Source organism: Schistocerca gregaria, chromosome X, assembly GCF_023897955.1.
Source record: "Schistocerca gregaria isolate iqSchGreg1 chromosome X, iqSchGreg1.2, whole genome shotgun sequence".
In the NCBI taxonomy this organism is placed as follows: Eukaryota; Metazoa; Arthropoda; class Insecta; order Orthoptera; family Acrididae; genus Schistocerca; species Schistocerca gregaria.
The window spans coordinates 182334481-182358477 of NC_064931.1; the positions used below are offsets into that span (position 1 = coordinate 182334481).

At 43.7% G+C, this 23997-nt stretch overlaps 1 protein-coding gene and 1 pseudogene across 1 annotated transcript in view; both read right to left on the reverse strand.

The window, feature by feature from the left end:
- LOC126297478 (protein obstructor-E) overlaps positions 1-19136 on the reverse strand; it is a 48756-nt gene extending 29620 nt beyond the window's left edge. Inside the window, exon 1 of the mRNA XM_049988352.1 lies at positions 19056-19136. Coding sequence (XP_049844309.1) covers positions 19056-19107 — 52 coding nt within the window. The 5' untranslated portion in view covers positions 19108-19136. The remainder of the gene's footprint in view (positions 1-19055) is intronic.
- LOC126299666 (5S ribosomal RNA) lies at positions 12807-12924 on the reverse strand (annotated as a pseudogene).
- Positions 19137-23997: the final 4861 nt, after the last annotated feature.

Here is a 23997-nt window from a genome sequence, read left to right on the forward strand (position 1 = left end):
TTTTTAAGTAACAGAGATGGAAATGAGAGGACCGATTGGCCCATTCCTCAACAGGTATTGGTTTTTGAACATATTATTATAGAAACCTTTCCTCTAGTTTGTACCAATACCACTTCCTGCATCAATATGTGACACTTGTTTCTAAACAACCTGTATCCCGAGCGGGCATCTCAGCCCGGAAGTTTTAATTGAAATAAACACTGGACGTGAAAGCCTACATTGTTTAATATCGATTCTTTTTGAATTCTATCGGCAGACTTATGTACAGTAGACGTGCTGACGGCCGTCTGATGATGTGAGGGTGCAATATCTTTAAATCCAAGCACGCGCAAGCAGTGGAAGTATTGCGCAGGAAGCCGTGTGTGTGTGTGTGTGTGTGTGTGTGTGTGTGTGTGTGTGTATGTGTGTGGTGTGACACGCGTTGCGTTCTAACCTGCCCCACGAGCCGGTCGCAGCGCGCGTGGTAAACGAGCCGGTTGGGCTGCATTAGCCGCCGTAAGCTGGCCACGGGCAAATGTCATGGCAGGGGCTGGACTGGCCGATGGTGCAACCAGATCTAGTTGCAGCCGCCGCCGCCGCGAGTGAAAGGCATACGAGTAAGCCGGCCTGCTCCAGATTTCTCCGCGCCACTTGCTGGACCCCGCCTACAAGTATACGCATGCTAACGCGATCACCGAATTACCCCAAACTTGCCTTTCGCACTATAATTGGTGGTATAGCGGCGTAACTTCAGTAATAGGCAAATATTTAATACTGTGTTCATGAGTCCCTCAACCGAGCACTAGACCAGCCAGCCATGACATTACTGCAATTGGTCTCTCGTGGCCGTCGTCGGAAACAACACGGACGTTACAGTAAACAGGTACAGTAGTGACTAAGGAAAACGTATTGCACTGTCAGTGCTTGTACTATCATGCATTATAGCGTGTCCTCGTGAAATATCGTCAGTAGCGTGGTACGGTGTTATCCATAATCATGAGAGTGGAAAACAGGGAAATATGTCGCAAAAGTGTGAAAGGTGAAAAAGAGCTTGTATTCAAAGTTGTACAGTTTTGCCAGGAACAAGAAAAGCAGAATCAGATTATGATGCTTCTACAGAAAGCATTCTTGCGAACCATAAAAATGGTAGAGTAGTCAAAAAGAACAGTATAATACATTCTGAAAATCTTTAAGAAAGCTCCTAGTTTCTCCAGATGACTTCGATAAACCAATTATTCGAAGAAGCTTTTTGGAGTATTATGAACAGAGGAAGACAATGCCGACGTTGAGAAAGATGCTTATATATTAAGAAGATGAGATATATTTTCAGGATGGAAGGGGAACACATCGGAAAATTTTTAAAAAGATAGGATTTCATTTCAAAAATGGAAAAATGAGAAAATCATATTAACAGAACATTTCGACATTGTAACAAAGCGTGCAGAACACCTGAGAGCATTCATAAATAATGAAAAGGGGCCAAATAAACCAGTGGTGTTCACGATTGAAAGTGGCTACATACGAATTATGCCACAAAAAAGTGCTGGCAACATGAAGTTCCGGGTACAATGACTAATAGCAGTGCAGACCAAAGATCCATTGTTCTGTATTCTGGAGAAGAAATGGGTTTGATAGAGGAAGCAGACTTAATTTATGATTCCAAATCAAAGTCCCTAAATTATGATGATGATGGGGATAACTGTCACAAATGGTTAGAAGAGAAACTGAGCCATTGCAGCTGGTAGTTAGTTGGTTTTGGGGAAGGAGACCAGACAGCGAGGTCATCGGTCTCATCGGATTAGGGAAGGACGGGGAAGGAAGTCGGCCCCGCCCTTTGAAAGGAACCATCCCGGAATTTGCCTGGAGCGATTTAGGGAGATCACGGAGACCTAAATCAGGATGGCCGGACGCGGAATTGAACCGTCGTCCTCCCGAATGCGAGTCCAGTAGCTTGTAGTATTGCTGTTTTTATGACGCATGGTATCATGTTTTTCAGGCAAGTAAAGGCCCGCGATACTGCAGTTCACAAGGAGGACATAACTGAATAGTTCCTTCACAAAACAATAAGTTTTGAACCGAACTTAACAAGAAATGGCCTTTTAAAATTGTGCGTTATAACAAGCCAAGAACCTGTTTTTTAGGTAGATGCAGTTTTATAGTATAAAGGACATAGGTCTACCGTTTTGAGGCTCCCGCTATACCACTGTGGTTTGAACGCTATAGAGCTAACATGGAATATAATGCAACAAAAAATTTCGGAAAAATTGTTTCTACCATTAATTTAGTTACCATAAAACGATTCTACTGCCTCCAATATACATTGCGCGTAAGGCCCATGAAGATAAGATAACGAGAAATTAGGACCCATACGGAGGCATATAGACGGGAAGGGATTTGAGTAGTAATGGTACAGGGTACCCTCCGCCACACACCGTACGGTGGCTTGCGGATTATCTATGTATCTATAAAACCACTGAGTATTCACCAAAATCGCCCATCATGGTTGGTTAAAAGCTTGCGAACATATAAAAGGAACGGAGAATGAAGATTGGCGGGGGGATGGGTTAGTGGAAGAAGCAACAGAGAATATAATATTCAATGTTGGTCTGGAGAGCGAAGATGCATATGCAGAACATGACGATGACAGTGACATGGATACTGACATAATGGAGAAAACGAGCAGTTTCCAGTGAAACAGATACAGCAGATGAAGGGCTTGCCGTCTACGCTTGTGTGTTGAGCCATCCACATCATAGCTCTTAATCACAAAAGTTAGTGCAGTTTTAATTACATAACAGTAGTTGTACAGTCCTTCCTTCCCTCCGAAAACCCGATTACGCTATGACTCACGATATGCCGACCGAAGCACTTTCATTCCCAGCTAATACAGTGGCTTGCGAAGTACATGTTTAGATTTACGAGGTTGATGAGTACATTGTTTTGTTGGCATAACGCTTTTCATAAATAACAAATCAGACATGTTGTGTTGTGTTTGATTTCTTAGGTTAGGTTAGTGTTTTTTAATGTCCCGTCGACAACGAGGTCATTAGAGACGGAGCACAAGCTCGGGTTAGGGGAGGATGGGGAAGGAAATCGGCCATGCCCTTTCAAAGGAACCATCCATGCATTTGCCTGAAACGATTTAGGGAAATCACGGAAAACCTAAATCAGGATGGCTGGGGACGGGATTGAACCGTCGTCCTCCCCAATGCGAGTCCAGTGTGCTAACCACTGCACCACCTCGCTCGGTGATTTCTTAAATGGGGTAAAATAGAACAGTGTGCCGCCAGTCTTTCGATAATTTATCGCCAACGGAAGTTTAACCAAAGTTTCCACATCTACATCTACATAGATAATCCACAAGCCACCGTACGGTGCGTGGCGGAGGGTTCAAAAATGTTTCAAATGGCTCTGAGTACTATGGGACTTAACTTCTGAGGTCATCAGTCCCCTAGAACTTAGAACTACTTAAACATGACTAACCTAAGGACATCACACACGTCCATGCCTGTGGCAGCATTCGAACCTGCGACCGTAGTGGTCGCGCGGGTCCAGACTGTAGCGCCTAGAACCGCTCGGTCACCCCGGCTGGCTGGCGGAGGGTATCCTGTACCGCTACTAGTCATATCCTTTCCTGTCTATATGCCTTCATATGAGTCCTAATTTCTCGTATCTTATCTTCACAGTCCTTACGCGCAATGTATATTGAAGGTAGTAGAATCGTTCTGCAGTCAGCTTCAAATGCCGTCTATCTCAAAAAGAGCGCCGCCTTTTCTCCAGGGATACCCATTTGAGTTCCCGATGCATCTCCGTAACACTTACGTATTATTCGAAGCTATCGGTAACAAATCTAGCAGCCCATCTCTGAATTGTTTCGATGTCTTCCTTCAAACCGATCTGGTACGGATCCTAAACACTCGAGCAGTACTGAAGAACAGGTCGCACCAGCATCCTATATGCGGACTCTGTTACAGGTGAGCCACTCGTTCCTAAAATTCTCCCAATAAATCGAAGTCGAGCATTCGCCTTCCCTATCGAAGTTCTCACATGCTCGTTCCTCCTTTGCAACGCTATCCCCAGACTTTTAAACGTCTTGAATGTGTCAAGAAGTTAGTAATACCGAATCCGAACAGTACAGTTTTGTTCTTCCTATTCATCTGCGTTATCTTACATTTTTCCCCATTTTGAGCTTATGATGAGTCTCTTTTGATTACAAGATTGATGAAATGGGTGGTTGGGTTTTCTTCAGACAACCCGCATGACGGATGTTCCAGATCTGGAACCAGAGATGAAAACATCGAGAGTGCACAATACGGTACAGGAAGATCAGCGAGTGAAGGTGCATAAAGTAGTTGACACCAGAGGCGTATCACAAGAAACAGTGCAGTATGTTTTCACAGTGCAGTATGTTTTCACAAGGAAAATTAGCTAAGGGAAATATATGTTAAATGCTAATCTAAAGAAACCAGAAAATTGAATTCAACAGCAATTTTTGGGCCGTTTTAAAATGAATTGTTAATGTGGGTGACACTTTGGTACTGTACTACAGGCTAGAAAAGAATAAGTAAAAAAGGAGTGGGTGGAAACCGTTGGCACTGCACTGAAAAAGGAATCAGTTACATTATGGTCGATGTTTTTGCAATTCAAAACAGATTATTCTTATTGATTACTTTGTGAAAGGAAAAACAACTACTGGCGAATATCTTATGTATTCTCGACCAACTTCATGATACAACACGTCAGAAAAAGCCTACAACGCAAAAGCAAATAGTCTTTCGTCAGGATGGTGGATGGCGGTGTGGTAAGGAAAACTTAGGTATTACGAATCAGTGGCACACTCTGTCTTCCTATTATGCTCACAGCTAAAGACACATGTCATCGAAAGATGTTTTAGTGTCCAATAAAGGTATTATGGTAGCTTTAACTAGATGTTCTGCAAGTCTTTAGGTACCACACTTGATGATAAAATAATTATTCATCCATCAACATAACTGAAGAAAGAGGCAGATGTTTGTTCTTTATTTATGAGTGTTTAGGCTAAACACTTAACGGTGGCTTGCGGAATACAGTTGTGGGTGTGAATATGGAGCTGGGAGATGTCAGCTGTAAGGCCGATGTACAGTATGGTGCAGCCTTCTTTCACACTCTTTATTCATATCACTTTCCATTTCTGTTTTATAATAAAGTATGTGTTAATGTGAAATCCTCTCATAAACTTTCATGTAATGTGAGCATGATCCAGAAGGGCTCTATATCGGAATTTTGTGCGTTGTCCTTCTGATGTTTGATGAAGTAAGTTCGTAATCAAACGATTCCCAGTGGAAACGTTCCAGGAGCATCTTCATTGCCCCTGTAGAGTACGGGCGAGAATTTTCGTGAAGACAGAAACGCATGACAGTCATGTTACGTGGGCTGAATAGATTCAGGCGAAATCCCTCATCAGACCCTAACACTTGGAAGGAGACACTTTTTTGTCTCTCTCGTGCTTACTGTGTACACAAAACTGAAAAGAGCCACGTGACGCGTTCGAAGAGCATACTAGAAACACTTCCAAACACATCTCTTCAATGGAACTTCCTGGTAGATTAAAACTGTGTGCCGGACCGAGACTCGAACTCGGGACCTTTGCCTTTCGCGGGCAAGTGCTCTACCAACTGAGCTACCCAAGCACGACTAACGCCCCGTCCTCACAACTTTACTTCTGCCAGTACCTCGTCTCCTATCTTCCAAACTTTACAGAAGCTCTCCTGCGAACCTTGCAGAACTAGCACTCCTGAAAGAAAGGATATTGCCACAGCCTGGGGGATGTTTCTAGAATGAAATTTTCACTGTACGGCGGATTGTGCGCTAATATGAAACTTCCTGGCAGATTAAAACTGCGTGCCGGACCGAGACCCGAACTCGGGACCTTTACCTTTCGCGGGCAAGTGCTCTACCAACTGAGCTACCCAAGCACGACTCACGCCCCGACCTCACAACTGTACCTCTGCCAGTACCTCGTCTCCTACCTTCCAAACTTTACAGAAGCTCTCCTGCGAAACTTGCACAACTAGCACTCCTGAAAGAAAGGATATTGCGGAGACATGGCTTAGCCACAGCCTAGGGGATTTTTCTAGAATGAAATCTCTTCAATGTTTCATCGGGTTTTCACCATCGTTTCCATTTCGCGATCGATCGGACCTTACTTTCCCAAAGGCCCTCGTATTTGTCTAGTATCGAGATTTGTTACTGAATGACAAGAACAATGGAACACTTCAGAACTCGTTAGGGCTGGCATTACGCACGGTACAGCCTACCTACGATTTGGAACAGTATTTACAGAATGAAAGTTGGTCATGAGAGGTGTCCGTCACATCTTTATGGAATAACCATCAAGAAAACCATTTTCTGTGACTGTGATAGTGTAATGGTCGGAGATGTAAATCATACCTTTATCTCAGAAAATAAATATATAGTTCCGAGGGAAAGACTCACGCAGCAACTGAAAATAGCACATGCTTGGTTCCCACAAGACATCAGTTCAGCTTTCAAGAGGTCAATCCGGAAGTTCTTCCCAAACTTACAGATTTTCAGTCATATAAGAATTTTCCTATGTAAATTAGTTTTCATATCTATTTTGTTATTTTAATTCTGTGTGAGATGTCACCCGGTAAAGCTTGAAAAGTACTGCTTAATAACTTGTTAACATTCGTCGTGTATTTGCGCTGCGTCATTATATGCTGCCTCATTGAAAGATATATTTTTTTTTTGCACTTAGACGTAAGAGATTTCACGTAATTCATTTGAAACTCAATGCGAATATCATTTTTAATCTTTAATATCAATGTCAAAATAAGGTGAGTGTAATTTCTTATGTGTCTGAACTGAATAATGAGATGGGATGACAAAAACATTAACATTCTTCCGATGTACTTTTCCGACATCACTTTATTAGCTAGTACTTCAGTACAGTATATAATTCCTTTCTTACATATTCAGCTTCATTTATGTCTTTTTATGTTTATAATTCCACAGATAGAAGATTTTGATCTGCAGATCACGTCTTTTCGTGACGGCAGCCAATTTTCTGAGCTGTACCTGTAGACATGGGAGCCCTGATGATGTAACGTTCTTTGAATACGAGCTTACTTTGGTTCACGAAACTGCTTGCAACTGGCAATCATAATCTTATGCAGACCACTTAAATTAATAGCTGCAGTTCCAGAGCGCTTCGAAATTATGACATGGCTGACGTTCCGTGACCATGCTACAGCAACAAGAGGTGGCTGTAATTTTCAGACAGAGGAAATTATCCATTCTCAACAGCCGGTAAAGTCTACTCGAAAACAAGGTTTTCTCTGGATGCTCTTCCGAAACTTCATGCATCACTCCGCACACATTATCAAAAAAATACCTTACTTTGTTCAAGGACACTCTATAATAACAATCGTCTTTGGTAGAAGCAAGGAAAAGTAATTTTGACGCACATTTTCAGCCACAGAACGATAATATTTTTGCTGAAGCAGGTCAGACCTCATGGCCGGGAATTAAAATTACAGATTCATACCAGCTGGAGCTATAGTAGCCAGATCTACATTCTCTTATATATAAATTCACTCATTTACCCTGGCCAAGACAGCTCGTGCACATACGAATCTCGTTCGGTAAAAATGATTAGTGGCCTATGAACCAAAATGGCCTGCGAAAATGTGGAAAATATCACAACATGCAGTGTGAGCAGCACATCTGGACTCATGCCAAACAAAGACTCATGCTAGACGAGATACACTACATCTTTCCCATCCGTGAAGCTAACAGAATACGAAATACAGGTATTATGAAAATATGCATCGTAATCAGCCATACTGATAGCGAGAAAGACGCCACTGGCAGTAAGCAAGACTATTCTCTCAGAATTGAAAGACAGAGACATACGAGGTAGCTGTCGTCCATTGGTGGGACGTTTCTGGTTTGGAGGTCACCCCGATTTCCGCATAATCGCATAATCTCTAGTAAGCTAACCAATAAAAAGTAGAAGAGGGACATTCAAACCGCTGTGGAAGTGGATGTTACAGTCGATATCACTGCAAGCTCAAAATTACACTGAGGCGACAAAACTCCACGATCTAGTGATCATGAGCACGCATACAGGTAGGACACTCATTGAAGGAAACAAAGAGATTGATCCCTCTGGAGCAGTTTGAGAATACTTCAGTATATCTCTGTCACCTCGTTACCTGTATTAGACAATATGGATGATTCATACGTAAAACAGTGCCAACTGATCAAATATAGTACGTGTATTCTGATGATAATAACAACATAAAAGTGATATATATATATATATATATATATATATATATATATATTGACTGGGCCAAATATCTCACGAAATAAGCATCAAACGAAAAAACTACAACGAACGAAACTCGTCTAGCTTGAAAGGGGAAATCAGATGGCGCTATGGTTGGCCCGCTAGATGGCGCTGCTATAAGTCAAACGGATATCAACTGCGTTTTTTTAAAATAAGAGCCCCCATTTTTATTACATATTCGTGTAGTACGTAAATAAACATGAATGTTTTAGTTGGACCACTTTTTTCAGTAGCAGACAAATTGCGCGAGAATCGGGAATCTCAAAAACGTCGGTGTTGAGAATGCTACATCAACATCGATTGCACCCGTACTATATTTCTATGCAGCAGGAATTGCATGGCGACGACTTTGAACGTCGTGTACAGTTCTGCCACTGGGCTCAAGAGAAATTACGGGACGATGACGGATTTTTTGCACGCGTTCTATTCAGAATGGCGATGTACTTCCAACATGATGGATGCCCGGCACAGAGCTCACGTTAGGTTGAAGCGGTATTGAATAGCATATTTCATGACAGGTGGATTGGTCGTCGAAGCACCCTGGCCCGCACGTTGACCGGATCTGACGTCCCCGGATTTCTTTCTGTGGGGAAAGTTGAAGGAATTTTGCTATCATGATCCACCGACAACGCCTGACAACATGCGTCAGCGCATTGTCAATGCATGTGCGAACATTACGGAAGGCGAACTACTCGCTGTTGAGAGGAATGTCGTTATACGTATTGCCAAATGCATTGAGGTTGACGGACATAATTTTGAGCCTTTATTGCTTTAATGTTGTATTTACAGGTAATCACGCTGTAACAGCATGCGTCCTCAGAAATGATAAGTTCACAAAGGTACATGTATCACATTGGAACAACCGAAATAGAATGTTCAAACGTACCTACGTTCTGTATTCTAACTTACAAAAACCTACCTGTTACCAACTGTTCGTCTAAAATTGTGAGCCATATGTTTCTATTACAGCGCCATCTCTCACAAAGCGAAAAAAGTGGTCCAACTAAAACATTCATATTCCTTTACGTACTACACGAATATGTAATAAACAGTGGGGGTTCCTATTTTACAAAAACGAGATGGTATCCATTTGACCTATGGCAGCGCCATGTTGCGGGCCAACAATGGCGGCATCTGGTTTCCCCCTTCAAGCTAGACAAGTTTCATATATATATATATATATATATATATATATATATATATATATATATATATATAGAGAGAGAGAGAGAGAGAGAGAGAGAGAGAGAGACAGCACCCTCAAAATTAAATACCATTATTGACATCATCATGATCAAAACGTTTGTGACAAAGTGGCTGGTAGTCATGACAGATGTGGTAATGCTAAAGTTATTCGCTGTCATTTGTTGCAATATTTGAGAATCCCTAATCAAAAATACTTGTTTGACCTACTGGGACAATGCCCAGACGTCTGGACAGAAAAAAGGTAAGGTAACATGTGGGAGTGATTAACAGAAGAAAGCTCTAGAATGACCTATGGTTTCTTTATATGTCCATAAACACTGCCGAAGAGTAGCCCAACAATATGCTCTTACATTTTTTTCATTATTTCCTTCTATTCTGGGTCAGTCACTGCATCACTCTTCACATTCGCGGATCATGGATAGTTTCTCCTGGTTTGGAGATGGGTCGGAGTGGCTCAAACTACATATGATGGATCCCATTCGCCGTGAATATAAGAAGTCACATTGTTTCTATTAAAATAGGAGAGTAAGACCTGCCATCTTTACTAGATAAACTCATAGGAATAGTTTTGTTTGTGCCATTTGCGCAAAGCAAGCAATTTTACTGTGAAACATAGAATTAACGGCGCACTGTTTATAAGTGGTTCAAATCTGTTGGAAGTTACTTCGGCGTCTGGATGTACCCAGTTGATGCGTGGGGATGTTCAGCTCTGAAAGTGATTCGCAAGTCACTACAGTGGAGATTTACAGCAACAAGATGCTGCTAGTCATTCTCGGGGTGACAAATATGGTGATTCACAGATCGGGTCTATCAACACCGGCCTTCGTTACCTTGGGGTAGGTTGGAGGTTCAAATCCAGTCCTAGACGTCGGTCCCAGTTTCGGCTGTGTGTCTGTTCTTAGTATCTGCATTTACAGAGGTAACCAAGTATATGTTGTCTGGTGATATACCCATTCAACGCTCGGGTTTTGAAGCAACAGTTTGTGCAAAAAATCGACTCAACGTATCGGCGAATGGTAAGCACCTGTTTAATTCATATTCACAGGATAAAGTGAACTGCGGCGAAAGGTAATGATACGTTTGTCGATTTCTCTCCAGATGTTGAGAATTGTCTCTTTTTGTGACTGACGCCGCTTCTGAAAATTAATCCAGTCATTTTACATTTGGGCTACTTCTAATTGAGGTTTGAGCTTTGGTCAACTGAAAGGTCAATGACATAAAGTGCTTTAACACCATATAATACTGATAGGTCTTTTGCAGTAATGTTTGTAAAATATGAAAATAATAGATGAAAGCTGGTTCACCACATCAACAGAACTTCGGGTGGTGAAATGTGGAAGATGCCAAGGATATGAGCAATAATTTCAGTTTCTAATCAAAACTGGAGATTTTGAATCTCCATTTTTGATGATAGAAAGGTAATGGATGAAGTGTTTCCTGTGCTAAAACAACTTCATTATGCATCCTTATGTCTCCAGAATATGACCAGTGTTCATGACTAATTTAGTAGGTATCGATATTTCCTTTTTCTGCTGTCTATCTTTCTATGATGTCGTTGCAAGTTCTCAAGAAAGTGGTATAAGCTCGACTTATCTGTTGATATAATGAGCAAGCAGGAATACGTCTGCGTTAAACTGGTCATCCACTACGACTAAGTTGATCAACCATGATGTCACTTATTACAGTCCGAGGAAACAGTTCAAGGTTGAAAAATAGTCGCGTAATAAAACGCCACCACAAATACAGGGTGGGCAAAATAAATAAAACTGACCTGAAAAATATGTGTACGTTTGAAGTGGCCCATCTTAATGAGCAGGAGAGCTTCTCATGAAAGAAAATGTTGTTGTGCATAAGTTCAAGCGTCCAGACGAACTTTCACGTGCTGAGTTCAGGCGGCGGTTTCTGAGTGTAGTAAGGACTTTGGAATTTTCAGGTTTCATTTCTTCATATGAGGCTTGGTTCAGCTCGTGGTATGTGAACTCACAGAACATGCTTCATTATGCATCAGAGAATCCCTGTCAGTACACTGAAGAGGCGTTGCACAATTTCAAGATTGGTATTTGTTGTTCACATCGCAAAACATTTCTTTCACAAATCTGTTAATGCTAAGCGGTACGTCCAGAAAGTGTTTAAACAATGTGTGAGTCAGCTCACAGAAGATGAACGACTACATGGACATTTTCAGCAAGACAGGTGGACAGCACACACCGAGTTAACAAGCTTGTCATCAGTTCATTAGGTGTTCGGTGACGAGAGGACAGTCAACAGAGGCAGTGCTGGACACCTCAATTGCCTCATCTCTCCCCCTGTGGTTTTTACCTGTGGAGCAAATTGAAGGCTTAGCTGTACTCAAACAACTCTCACCCATTGGTAGATCCAGAGCACTGAAAACGCTGTTGCTTCTGTCCCTCAAATAAAGCTGCTACCTGTATCTTACAGTTTGATAAATCGAGCATTGTGCTGCATCGACGTCAACGATGGCCATTTCTAGTACCTCCTGTGATTTTCATTAACAAGGGTCAATCGGGCGTCAGTCTTAGTCTAAATATTTTCGGGCGAATTTTATTTTGCTCATGCTTTGGTTCCATAGTAACGCAAGCGGTCTTGTTTCTTTTGTATCAATGCAATATACCAAATCCATCAATAAAAGTCGCTTCTTCAAACGTCGTAAGTAGCTACTTGCAACATAGTATTTCATTTACCCCTAACTACACAAAGATGAAGAGCTACTCAGCCCTACTTTGTGTTCGTTCGCTTTTCCTGCTAGTCTACAATAACAGGAATCTCACAACTATAGTAGTTCGGTGAAGCATTATGTAAGTAGACGATTAGGGCAGCAGTTCACCCGGAGAGAACTCTAGGTCATCGTACCATTCCAGACCACGCTCTAAACATATATACTAATACGTATATTTCGGTTCCCAACGTCATAAACCTAGAATGAAATATCAGGGGAAGTCAGCAAATGTTTCATTTTTAATAGGTCTATTGCAGATGCACCTATAGACGGTAATTTAAAGAATAATTTCACTTAAGAGTGAAACTAGAGGTTAGTATATCATCATGCACTCCGTATTCAGGCCACAAGTGTTTCCATCTGGACCATCCGACCGCCGTGTCATCCTCAGATGAGGATGCGGATAGGAGGGGCGTGTGGTCAGCACACCGCTCTTCCGGTCGTTGTGATGGTTTCCTTTGACCGGAGCCGCTACTATTCGGTCGAGTAGCTTCTCAATTGGCATCACGAGGCCGAGTGCACCCCGAAAAATGGCAACAGCGCATGGCGGCCTGGACGGTCACCCATTCAAGTGCCAGCCACGCCCGACAGCGCTTAACTTCGGTGATCTCACGGGAACCGGTGTATCCACTGCGGCACGGCCGTTGCCTAGAGATTAGTATAGTTGCTCTAAAACTCCAAGCACACTTTAGTTCAGAGGAAATCTGTAGTTATACTGCTAAGAAATAAGGGCCATGGTTTCCAGCGCCTTTTTGCTTATACCTACAGCGGATAGGCAAAATTATGTGAACAGTGGTAGTAATGGGATGATAGTGTTTGATAGTGGACAACGCAGGTCAGGCACGTGTCGCACTGGACTGTGCGTGTTCAGTACGGACTAGGCATCAGTGAGGTTGTTTACGAGTAGTGCATACTTCGTGTCTGCATTCAGAGGCCGAGGCCGAAGTGCAATGAAAGACCTAACAGAGTTCCAAAGAGCGCAGATTGTGGGGACCCAATTACCTGGAGCATCACTAACAAAGACAGCAACTTATTGAATGTTTCAAGAGCAACTGCTTCAAAAGTCATGAGAGCCTACATAAAACATGGAAAGACATCATCATGTAAACTTAATAGTGAGCGCAAATCAAAACTAAATGACAGATATAGTGGCACGCCAACATGAATTGTGTCAAAACAACACAAAACTACGGCGGCTAAAGTTAATGCAGAGCTCAGTAGCATCTTCGGGACCCCGTATCTATCGACACTGTCCGCCGAGAACTCCATAAAGCGAATTTTTATGGATGAGTTGCGATACCGAAACCATCAGTGATGACAACCCATGGAAAGGAGCGTAAAACATGGTGTCAGGAGCATAAATCCTGGTCGGTAGATCAGTAGAAACACGTCATATGATCCGACGCGTCAACGTTTTCTTTATTTCCAACATCGGGCCGTGTTTACGTCTGGAGAACTCCAAAAGGAGCCTCCAATCCCGATTGCTTGACTCCAATGGTTAAGCATGGAGGTGGAAGTGTAGTGGTGTGGGCAGCCATATAATGGTATTCTGCTGGTCCCATCATTACTCAACGATTATGTGAACATTTTAGGTGATCAGGTGCACACCACGATTCAAAGTTATTCCCCAACAATGATGCCATATTTCAGGACGATAAAGCACCCATTCACGCAGCTAGGACAGTACAATCGTGGCATGCGGGGCATGCAACCTAACTGCAGCGTCCTCCCTGGCCATGACAATCCTCGGACTCGAACGTTATCAAACCCTTGTGGGCAATATTGGACGCAAAGTCCGGAGCAGATTTCCGCCTCCCTCATCACTACAGGAGTTAGATGAGGTTCTGATCAAAGAGTGGCATAACATTCCACTGGAAACTATACAATCATTATATGCCAGTATTGCAAGAAGAATCGTAGCTGTATTACGGGCAAATGGCGGCTCAACCCCTTATTAATAAACTATTCCCAAGTGAGTACAGGTGTTAACATTATTTTGCCAATTCCCTTTGTATAGGATTCAGGAAACGGAAAAATTTGTGTTTCCAGGTGTTAAATTTTTTGATTTAGTTGCTCGAATGTCACAATATTTTGCGATACATGCGCAGTCGATTCCCATAGGCAGCAAGTTAGTGCTATGGAAGAAGCGAGTTCGTGACAAACTGCCTAAATGGCGTTAACTGTCTATTATCTAACTCGTCGCTGAGTTAACGAATTTTCTTAGGAATAACAAAGAGGAAGAAAAGAGGTGAGACAGAGTTTACCATGGAACTACTGAAAGGCTCATCACTGATTCACAAATTACTCAACATACAGGGCACGGTACCTCAGTTTGAGGAATGTCGTCAAGAGAACTGACATGGTGTGGTCCTAAGACACGTTTATTGCTTAGGCAGTACGCACACTGCTTAGTTTTTAAACTAGGTAAGGAGTTAAAAAGTAAACACTCTCCTCGATCTATGAGAAATAAAATGTTTCTGGCATTTATCATTAGTAACTTAATTGGGCACCCTAGGTATGACTACTGCAGCAATGTACCGAACTACTATCACAAAGTTCAGTTTTTAATGTGTGTTGCACGTAGAGTCAACTGTTTTCTCCAGACGCCGGTGTAAGGCTAGTACACATCTTAATCGGTGTTTACATGTAGCACCATGTCAGGAATCCTCGGCAGTATGTTCAATATCTTAGTTTCGTTCAGGTAGTATACCCAACTGGTCAAGCCACATCGTTGCAGAGTGCCTGCAAAAAATGCAGGTATTAGGACCATTGAGGCTCTTTAACTGTATGCTCCCGCTAGATAAACACGCACTGGGTGGCAGATATAAAACTCGTGCTTTCTGTCTAGAGGACTTGGGAGACGTTAACGAACTTTCGCTCGGGCTTTTGACAAGCTTTCTCATGCCCGCTCGGAGCGATTTATACCAGCATTCAACTGCGGCATTTATAGACAGAACTGAAGGGGATTTCAATGTGCCATGTAATTGATTTTTATACTTTCAAGACAATATTAAAAACCTGCAAATGTGCATTTTTCAATTATACTAATGCTCAGTCCTTTTCGATACTTATAAGTCAATACAGAGTACCATCACTGCTCTGTAGTTGTTTTGCAGTTCAGTCCAGAAAGTCTAATGTGTGTGTGTGTGTGGGGGGGGGGGGGGGGGTCTATGGCTGTTTGTATCGAGATGTTTGGTGAACATTGTGTTTGCTGACGTCGCTGAATTCTGTTTACGTCATTCACAGAGGGTTGGCATAAAGATGGTCCTTAAAGTTCTCGAGCATCTTGCCGCAAGCTCCTGCTCTTTGTGAAGTGTTTTTGAGTTGCGAACAGGCTGTAGCTGCCGACTTGGATTTTCTTTTGAGTCGCAGAAAGATTAAACAAAGAAACGCAGAAAAATCTTGGCAGGTGTCTTAAGAGGACATTACACATTCGGCCGTAAACGGCATATCTTTATCGTTTCGGCGTGTTCGTTAAGTTTTTATTGTTTTGCCAAATGATGGTGCAAGGACGTGTAACCATCCTCGAGACCATATTACATTCCTTATAATCATATTTTAACACAGAAGGACAGCTAGCATTAATAAATATATCACCTAGGTCATCAGTTTGTTATTATAACTGTTCTGAGCTTTAGTTATAGAAATTCCTTTGGATGACCTGTGAAGTCTAGAGTACTGGTGCAACCAACACTCACCTCAGTGTCATTTGGCATTTCTCGAAATTCTTTCTCATTCTCGCTTGGTGCTCTGAACCTGTAGCTTCCACAAGTCTGCATGTCCATACGTATAAACCCGTGCTTCATTCGCAACGTGTGGTTTGCAGATGAGGTAACTGAAGTACTCCAGCGTTAATGATGGTGACAACGCTACTTACAGCTTCCCTCTTGAGTTTCATATTCTAGTGAAATGTCATTATGCATTTCTTTGCGTCATGCAGTTCGTTTCATGTTATCACCAGGCTTATTAGTGAAACTCATACAGAAATAACAGAGCCAAATACTAGAAAGTGGGAAGATGTTTTTTTGAAATATTGGTAATAATTTTTCGCGGGATGACTTTTTTTCTAGATTAACTGAATTTTGCTAGCCCTAAGAGTACAAGGATGTGATGTCACTAGGATATATTCGACTTTGAGTCTATTCATTATGTGACGACCAGAGGGGTTGAACGTAGAACCTAAGATGAGAATATAATGGCGGAGTGGCCATAAACTCCTACTGACGGCGCAGTAATGTGAGTAATACTTTGAATGGTTTGTAGAATTTTCAGGCCGCTGACAGCGAAAATTACTAATACTCTTACTAGTAGGTCGATAGTTGTGTACTATAGTCATTTACACTAGTGTCTCTTCCACTCATCTAACTTATTATCGTCACTAACTTACGTAAGGTTAGGTTCTTTGTTTGTTACCTTTTTCTTCCTCTACATGCAGCAAGCCACTTTACACGCAAATAGTGCTGATTTGGTGTGTGTGTGTGTGTGTGTGTGTGTGTGTGTGTGTGTGTGTGTTTTGTGTTGTGTTGTGTTGTGTTTGTGTGTGTGTGTGTGTGTGTGTGTGTGTGTGAGAGAGAGAGAGAGAGAGAGAGAGAGAGAGAGAGGAAAGGGGTAGAAGAGAGAGTAGCATCGTAAAGTTGTCCAGTTTACCTAAAAATTACAGTTATTTCGAAATCAGGTGGTAATAACTTTATATATTCAAGCACCAGTCCAGTACAAGTATTCTGAACACACACACACACACACACACACACACACACACACGAGCACACACATAGTTTGCGGACGGTAACAAGAAGGTATGAACGAGTCAATGTTACAGTAAAAAATTGTCATTAAAATGGAGAATACTCTGTGAAAATGTAATGTGGTTGAGCACAGCAGTCGGATGTGATTCATCCAGTCAAACCTTATCCCAGAACAGGTTTGTGAGTCAATTTCCTAATTAGCAACAATTAAGAGCGTAAAATTTCATATATGCATTACATAACTTGAAAATAAAGCAAAATATTTGTCCAATGAAATAAACTCGCAGCACAGAGCCAATAATTTTTAATGTAAGATAATGAAGTAAGGCATATTATAGGTAGTTGGAGGAAGAACAGTTGTGCAGTTGGTTAAGGATGGGGGCAAAAATACCGTTGACCCCAGTATTCGCCTGAGACAATTTAGGAAAATCGCGGAGAAGCTTCAGCCGGGTAGTAGGACGGGAATTTGAGTATTAGTCACCTAGTGAGGCGGTGCAACGGGTTAGCACACTGGATTTTCATTTAGGAGGAGCTTAGTTCAAGCACACGTCCAGCTAACCAAATTCAGGTTTCCCTATAAAACTCAAATAGATTGCTGCTAACGTACCATTGATAACGGTCACGGCACATTTTCTGACAGAATATTGTCAATTCCTTATCTTTCTTTCCCGTTTTGAGTAGCAATCCTCTGGATTGGAGTTCCAGTGTCTTACCCGTTCCACCATCTCGATGCCGTCCCGCAGCTATGTACTTCCTGTCGACATGAGCGAGCTTTAGTTCTCACTTATTGTGTTACAGCCTATGTCACCCTCTAGAGCTGCATGCTATCATTTGTGTCGGCTGAGCTACAAGTCTTGTTTGACCATTGTAGGCGATTACAACACTGCCAAGGCCACTGCAGTAACTAAGATGATCTGAAAGTCCAAGTTGAACAGTATCGAATGTCGGGATTCCTTATCTCAGTACTGTCGTCAGGAATACAAACGCATCAGCGAGGCTAAGGGAGACTGTGCAACAGTGCTGGTGCGAGCGTCTGGGCCAGCCAGTTGTCAAGACGCTGCAGTCAGCAAACGCAACCGTGCTCCACGGACTCGGGCGCCTGGATCGGTGCTCTACCTCTGGACCTTACACAAGCATCGAAAGTGACCTAGTTCTGTTGCCTGTTCTCGGCTACACGCTGTCACCTTTCGTACAAAACCGCCCGCCACGGAACGATTACTTTTCAATTCGGACACAAAAAAGGACCAGCGCAGTCCGTTTTACGTGCTACTTTCACTTACGTCCCTGATCTGTACACCTTGTGTTCCGAAGCAAAAAATGTTACTCGTGCAATTCACGAAATATCGCTTGTCATACGTATGCTACGTTAAACAAAGGTCACAAATAAAATATTTATGGAATAAACATTCCTTTAAGAACTTTTAAAGGTGCCGTGGAAACAAAATCGGATTGCTGTTCTCTTCCTGGGCACGAAATACACTGCTTTGAAAACTATAAGCCTGCGATCGTTTTTTCGTGCAAATTGGATAGTGATCGCTTCCCGTCGCTGAGAAGGATTTCTCCTAAAACTTCTTCGCGCCAAGGCTGTGAAAGTCTAACAATCCGACTGTGAAAGTTCGAGAACTGCTCGCACTTGCTGCCGCTTGCTCGGAGGTACACGATCTATCGAATCGCGCGTCATCAAATTCTAGCGACAACCTGGAACATCATTTACAATTCAGGTAAATCGACAAGACTGCCAAATAAGTAATACCATTAGACTGACGTCAGCTTAAGCTGTTCTGTGATTCTCTAAAAACTACAGATTACCTCCGCTCCGAGGGAGATTCATTTATGAAACAAATATCGTCCAGAGGATGGTGCTATTGTTCTTAAAATCTTGTGAAGACTATGCAGACATACACATTTAGCAATTTCATTTTTGTATCTTAGAGAGGAAAAATACATGGTGGCGGGTGACCCGTCATACTTTTGTGCAGCGACTAATGCGATTTGAGGAACGGACAAATATTTGTGGAGCGAGAGAGCGGCTTACCAGAGCCAAGGACGAGCGCGACAGCGGCGGCGAAGACTGCGGCGGCGTTCATGGCTGAGGCAGCGGGCAGACTGAGCCTCCCGCGGCCGCCGCGACACACATTTCTACGCGGCCGGCCGCCGCTGCTGCCCTCTGGCGCCCTGTCGCCAAGCCCGCACCCTTCACTGCCACCGCAGTCTCTAGGCCAGAAGGTAACCGCACCAGTTACATGTCTCCGATCTCATTCCCCTGTTCTCCGTGCGTACCGCCCGAGAAACATACTGCTCGGCTACTGCAGTTCAACGGCACGAGTAATTATTCCGTGCTCGCCGCGTACACTCCATTTAAAAAGAAATGCAATAAAATGTTAGTAAGCGGACAAAATGATCCGTCGTCGCTTTACTAATTCATCGGTGATTAATTACTGCAATCTGTCACAGTCATTAAGTCTCGACGAGTGTTTTCGTGGAACGATTTGAAGTGGAACGACCGCGTAAATAAAGCCATGGGTAGTTCATAAGCCGCACTTATTATTGGGAGAATCATAAGAAGGCTGTTTAAAATTTTTTCTGTCAACCAGTTCTTGAGTATTGTCTGTTGGTCTGGGGTCCTTTTTCGGCTGGCTTGTCGAAAGAGGAAGAGAAGACCCAAGAAGAGATCCAAGATTCGTCATGGGGCTGTTTAGTCACTGCGAGAGCCCTGCATTGTATTGTATTGTATGTTAACTGGGGGCCTAGAGACGACGGGGAGGCTCCGTCCCCGCCGCAGCCGCAGTGGTCCACAACCCCACGACGACTACCGCAGTCCACTTCACCCCTCCGCCGCCCCACACCGAACCCATTGTTATTGTTCGGTTCGGCCCCGGTGGACCCCCCTCAGGGAACGTCTCACACCAGACGAGTGTTACCCCTATGTTTGAGTGGTGGAGTAATGGTGGTGTACGCGTACATGGAGAACTTGTTTGCGCAGCAACCGCCGACATAGTGTAGCTGAGTAGGAATAAGGCGAATCAGCCCGCATTCGCCGTGGCAGATGGAGAACCGCCTAAAAACCATCCACAGACTGGCCAGCTCACCGGACCTCGACACAAGTCCGCCGGGCGGATTCGTGCCGGAGACCAGGCGCTCCTGCCCGGCCGGAAAGCCGTGCGTTAAACCGCACGGCCAACCGGGCGGGCGCGAGAGCCTTACAGAAATGCTCAGCTGCATTCCAGTGGGGGATGCTAGAAGAAAGGTATTATGACTGCAAACAGCCTTACTGTTAAACTCAGTAGTGCCTGCTGTAGTGCCTGAGGCAGACAAGCCCACCTAAGAGATGTCAAAGGGGTTGCCTGTCCACAGGTGCTAGAGAAGCAGTGAGGCACCAATCAGCTGAGTGGGTGTCGAAGCCTCTGACAGGCACATTTTTAACGTGCTCAACAAACTCCGTGGGTGACACTGGGGGCGTTACCAAACTGGACGAGGTGGGGATGGGGTCTTAGAGTGACCTCTTGGTGTTTCATTCACGCAAATATCAATGTTGCACCCCTCCCTGATGACGCCACAGGAAGGTGCGAAACAGGAAGGCTAACAATGCATAAACACCCTTTGCCGCCTCGGATCAGGTTCAGATTTCGTCGAGCGGTTATGAACGGTGCCTAGTGGTTCCACTCTGTATGCCAGAGCAAAAACTGCCGTCGCACTACACTCCATAGCGGTCAGATCATGTTCATTGGGGATCCAGACCCGTGGTAGGGTTGAATCATCAGAGGGGTGTTAGCGGTGTTGAATGTTGCTAAGAATGTTGTAGTGTTATTCATGGCACTGCGAACTGCCATTTTTGTTCGCGTAATATATGGGAACTGACGCCCCCAGTGGAAGGAGTGCTTTCATTGGCGCTCTTTACGCCACCTCCTAAGGGCTTTTCGTGTCAGTTCTGAGAAGCGATGTGTCTGAAATGTTTTCCTCGGTGACCCATAAGAAAACCGAGTGATTTCAACGCAGTGTGCCGCGGCTCTGGAGACGATCGCAGATGCGTCAAAAGAAGGGATGAAATGTGGGTTAGAGGGGCTGTGACGACCTTTCCATCGTGTGACACGTGCGCGATGCCGTTCGGCAGAACTGTGGTGAAGTTTGGTGTCAATGTGACGTCATTAACCCATCTTACACCTCACGTGAACGTATGAACTGTGGCCGTTTCGCCAATGTGACAATAGTTTGCTGTTTGAAGCTTTGCCGAGCCCGAGGGTGACGTCTCACGGCACCACCGCTTTTGCACCATTACAGAGAAAGTATGTATGCGCCTTTGAGCCAAATGCCTCTGTGGGAGTACGAGGCTTCAAAAAGTGCTACATTTTTTTTCGCAGTGTAGACTGAGCGGTAGTTAAGTTACACAAAGACGGAGGACGGAAAAGGTCGTACCTTATCTGATAAATCATACGTGTGAACTGATCAGGGAAATCACACCAAGTAGGCTCGATGGATATTTGAACCACACTCCTTTCTGTATGCAATTGAAATGTCTCGTTACTGTGGTAATTTATTCGATGAGGTAGAACTATGAACCAAATTTAAGTTTCTTGGAAGGGGCCCTTGGAGTTGACCACTGTGACATTATTTATCATCATTGTCATTTTCGTCTTCATCATCGTCGTCGTCGTTGTCTCAGGCACAGTCTTGCCTGCTCCATACGTCGTTTGAATAGAGTATATGGTGGAAAACATACACTAGGGTGCAGAACTTACGGGAGGAAGGAACTGCCAAGTAACATACACTATGAGGTCAAAAGTATCGAGACACCCACAAAAACATGCGTTTTTCATATTAGGTGCATTGTGCTGCCAGGTACTACATATCAGTGACCTCAGTAGTCATTCGACATTATGAGAGAGCAGAATGGGGCGCTCTGCGGAACTCGCGGAATTCGAACGCGGTCACGTGATTGAGTGTCACTTGTGTCACGTCTGGACGCGAAATTTCCACACTCCTAAACATCCCGAGGTCCACTGTTTCCATGTGATAGTGAAGTGGAAACGTGAAGGGGCAAGTACAGCACAAAAGCGTACAGGCCGACCTCGTCTGTTGACTGACAGAGACCGCTGACAGTTGAAGAGGGTCGTAATGTGTAATAGGAAGATATCCGTCCAGACAATCACACTGGAACTGCAAACTGCATCAGGATCCACTCCAAGTACTATGACAGCTAGGCGGAAGGTGAGAAAACTTGGATTTCGTGGTGGAGCGGCTGCGCATAAGCCACACATCATGCCGGTAAATGCTGAACGACGCCTCACTTGGTGTAAGGAGCGTAAACATTGGACGACTGAACAGTGGAAAAAACGTTGTGTGGGGCGATGGATCATGGTACACAATGTGGCGATCCGATGACTGGGTGTGGGTATGGTGAATGCCCGGTGAACGTCATCTGCCAGCGTTGTAATGCCAATAGTAAAATTCGGAGGCGGTGGTCGTGTTTTTCATGGAGGGGGCTTACACCCCTGTGCTCCTTCCTCAAGTTCCTCTTTTTTTAGGTGTGTATTGGTCTCACAATTCATTTTTATCGATGAGAATGTGCGACCGCATCAGACATCACAGAAAGAGGAGCTCTTGGACGAGACGATATTTGGCTAATGGACTGGCGTGCCCCGTTTCCCCAACTTGAATCCCATTATAGTAGTGTGGGATGCGTTAGGGAGACGTCTACATGCACCGACGACTATCCAGTAGCTGTCAACTCGCTGGTGGACGAACGGAATGCTCTACCACAAAAACTCCTTACCCACTTTGTGGCCACCACGATAACCCTTTGCACAGCATGAACTGCCGTTCAAGGTGATCACATACTCTATTAAGACTACTGTCCCGTCTTTCGTAATGGCGCCGGCCTATGTGGCAGAGCGGTTCTAGACGCTTCAGTCCGGAACCGCGCTGCTGCTACGGTCGCAGGTCCGAATCCTGCCTCGGGCATGGATGTGTGTGATGTCCTTAGGTTAGTTAGGTTTAAGTAGTTCTAAGTCTAGGGAACTGATGACCTCAGATGTTAAGTCCCATAGTGCTAAGAGCCATTTGAACCATTTTTTTCGTAATGTCTAGGGGACTATCACAAATCTCGGTGACTTCAGTGTAATTACTGTCTTTAAATGAGAGTGCCACTTGTGTTCTTCTTATGGAGTGTTTCTTTCAGTTACCTTCTGTGCAGTTCTTTTTGTGTACTGTACAAGTTTTATCAAGCCACCTTACTTAGTAGTGACAAACATGCGAAAGAGAATTTCGTCCTTAAATTTTGGAGACCAGTGCTCTTATCTAACACCCCGTTTAATAAGTGTTTATCGACTGCGTGGCATCATCACACTGTCACAGTATGTGATTGGTGGGATGGTCGTTTATTGTGCATAAAGTCTTCCGCTAATGTATTGATTTACCGTCATAATGATCTTAAAGTCAACATGACAATAAAGCGGAAGTGTATATTTATTTATTTCCTAAGTTGGCATGCCGAAGATATCCGTTGATGGAAAGTAAATACGTGAAGCAAGTCACCCAGCTTTATTCTTAAGAACGATTATCTTCTGAACATCAAGAAAGAAGTAAACGATTCTTGTCTTCTACAAATTGTCACTTACAGAGCATCTAGCTAAAGGCAGGTAAATGGAATATACTCACGTGAAAGAAGAATGGAGAGAACTGCTGGACCTCTGGCATGGCACCACGAATAGCCTGTGCAACGTTCACAAAATGGGAGGCAATACCAGTAAGGGTCCAGTCTTACTGGCAATGTCGGAAGATGCGACATAGACTATGAGATCATAAGTCTCCGGCTATCTCGCTGAATGCATTGTTTGCATATATATGTGCGCAGGCGCAGTGCGTTATACCAGAGGAGTGTTTTCTTTCGGAATACGAGTAAGTTAACGGCGAATTGGGTATGGCTATAAGTGTCCTTAAATACGGAATGTTTGATCAGAACGGTTTCACATGGAATTAGA